The following is a 1,882-nucleotide window of genomic DNA, read 5'->3' as shown; positions in this document are numbered from 1 at the left end:
CGGCGCCTTTGGAGTACCCGTAGCTGGTTCTGCACGTCCCCTCCAGCTCCTCGAAGGCGATGGGCATCTCGAGGGCAGCTGTGCCCTGCAGGCTCTTCTTCCCCTGCCGTGGGGTCACGGTGGGCTCCCGCTGTGAGGGGCAGTGCCCGTCCCCACAGAGCCCCTACCACCCCGCACTTCCCTGTGCCACCCCACACCATCCCACGGATGTCCCGGTGCCCCGCGAGTCCCTGTGCTACCCCGTGTCCCCATAAATTCCTGAGTGCCACATGCCCTGATGTTTGACCCGTGTCTGCTGCCCCAAGCGTCCCCGTGCCACGTGGCCCATGTCCCATACATCCCCATTCCTGATGCTCCCAGTGCCACTTGTGTCCCCACGGCCCAAGTGCCCCTTGCCCTGTACATCCCTGTGCCCGGTGCTTCCCAAGCCCCACTCACCTCCTCCACTTTGCTGAAGACCCGGAGCAGGTTCTCAGCCAGGGCCCACTTCACCTCCTCCTCTGTCCAGTTCCTCGCCAGCAGCTCGGCCACCAGCGCAGGATACTTGGAGACGTCCTCCAGGCCAGTGGGGACCCTGTGCCACCCCACAGGTCACAGCTGGGCTACCCCCAGCACCCCCAGCTGCCCACACAGGGCACGAGGGGACGCCCCCGCCCCTCAGGAAGTCCTCATGGCGGGGACACACTGCCCCATCCCATCCCATCCCATCCTGCACCATGGTCCCCCTTTACCCTGGGACCCCGTCGTAGTCCCCGCCGAAGCCGACGGCCTTGGCACCAGCCACCTTCTTCACATAGTCCATGTGATCTGGGGGGAGGGACCGGGGTGAGCAGGGCAGGGGGGTCACTGCCACCCCCCACCCACCTGGGCACCTCCTCACCTGCAACGTCGGACAGCGTGGCTGTGCCACTGCAGGTCACGTAGGCATTGTAGAAGTTGACCATCACCAGGCTGCCCGTGGAGGCCTGAGGGGAACAGCCCTGAGCCCCCAGCCCCCCCCAGGACCCCCCATTGTCCCTGCCCTGCCCCGGCCGTGCCCCCACACTCACCACCAGCCGCAGCACATCGTCGGGCACGTTGCGGCGGTGCGGGCAGATGCTGTAGGCAGACGAGTGGCTGAAGATGACAGGGGCTTTGGAGATGTTCAGTACAACCTTCATCGTGTCCACTGAGACGTGGGCCAGGTCCACGATCATGCCCAGGCGGTTCATCTCCTCCACCACCCTCTGCAGGGACAGGGATGGGGTTGGGGGGCTGAGGGGTGTATGGGAGGGTCCTCTGAGGGGTTCCCTGTGGGGATGTCTGGAGCTGCTTGGGTGGCTTTTGGCTGATGGAACAGAGGGATGGGCAGATGGATGGATGGATGGATGGATGGATGGATGGATGGATGGAGGGAACTCTACAGCCAGGGCAAATCACCCAGCATGGGGCCAGTGGGCACCAGTACCACATTCCTCCAATGCCACTGCTCCTGGACACCACAGCTGATGCTATTCCTCACCTTCCCAAAGGGTGAGAGGCCGTGGTGCACAGGTTTTTCTTCCTTGGTGTCCACCAGCCAGTTGTCAGCCCTGCAGAGCAGGGAGAGCATCAGAGTGGCCACACCTCTGACCACATCCCCCCACAGCAGCCCTGCCACCCCCTCTCTGTCCCCTCTGGGGGTCTTACCAGGGGGTGTTGCAGCTGTGGGTGAGGGTCATGTAGCGGGCGCCCAGGCGGTAGAGGGTGCGCAGGATGCCCAGGCTGCTGTCGATGGAGTGGCCGCCCTCCACCCCGATGAGGCTGGCCACCTTCCCGCTCCGGAACGCCTCCCGGACACCTGCGGGAGGGCAGGGGCATCAGCTGCGGTGGGCACGGGCTGGCCGCACCCCGGGGGGCCCGC

The 1,882-nt window shown here is 65.4% G+C and overlaps 1 protein-coding gene across 1 annotated transcript in view; it reads right to left on the bottom strand.

Moving 5' to 3' along the window:
- Window positions 1-1,882, bottom strand: part of DPEP1 (dipeptidase 1 (renal)) — a 6,584-nt gene that overhangs the window by 1,889 nt on the left and 2,813 nt on the right. Inside the window, 7 exon segments of the mRNA XM_017741342.1 lie at window positions 7-103; window positions 439-574; window positions 732-807; window positions 881-965; window positions 1,050-1,226; window positions 1,502-1,571; window positions 1,669-1,838. Coding sequence (XP_017596831.1) covers window positions 7-103; window positions 439-574; window positions 732-807; window positions 881-965; window positions 1,050-1,226; window positions 1,502-1,571; window positions 1,669-1,838 — 811 coding nt within the window.

This window comes from Corvus brachyrhynchos, unplaced genomic scaffold (assembly GCF_000691975.1).
Source record: "Corvus brachyrhynchos isolate BGI_N302 unplaced genomic scaffold, ASM69197v1 scaffold365, whole genome shotgun sequence".
NCBI lineage: Eukaryota > Metazoa > Chordata > Aves > Passeriformes > Corvidae > Corvus > Corvus brachyrhynchos.
This window is presented reverse-complemented; position numbering and strand designations above follow the sequence as displayed.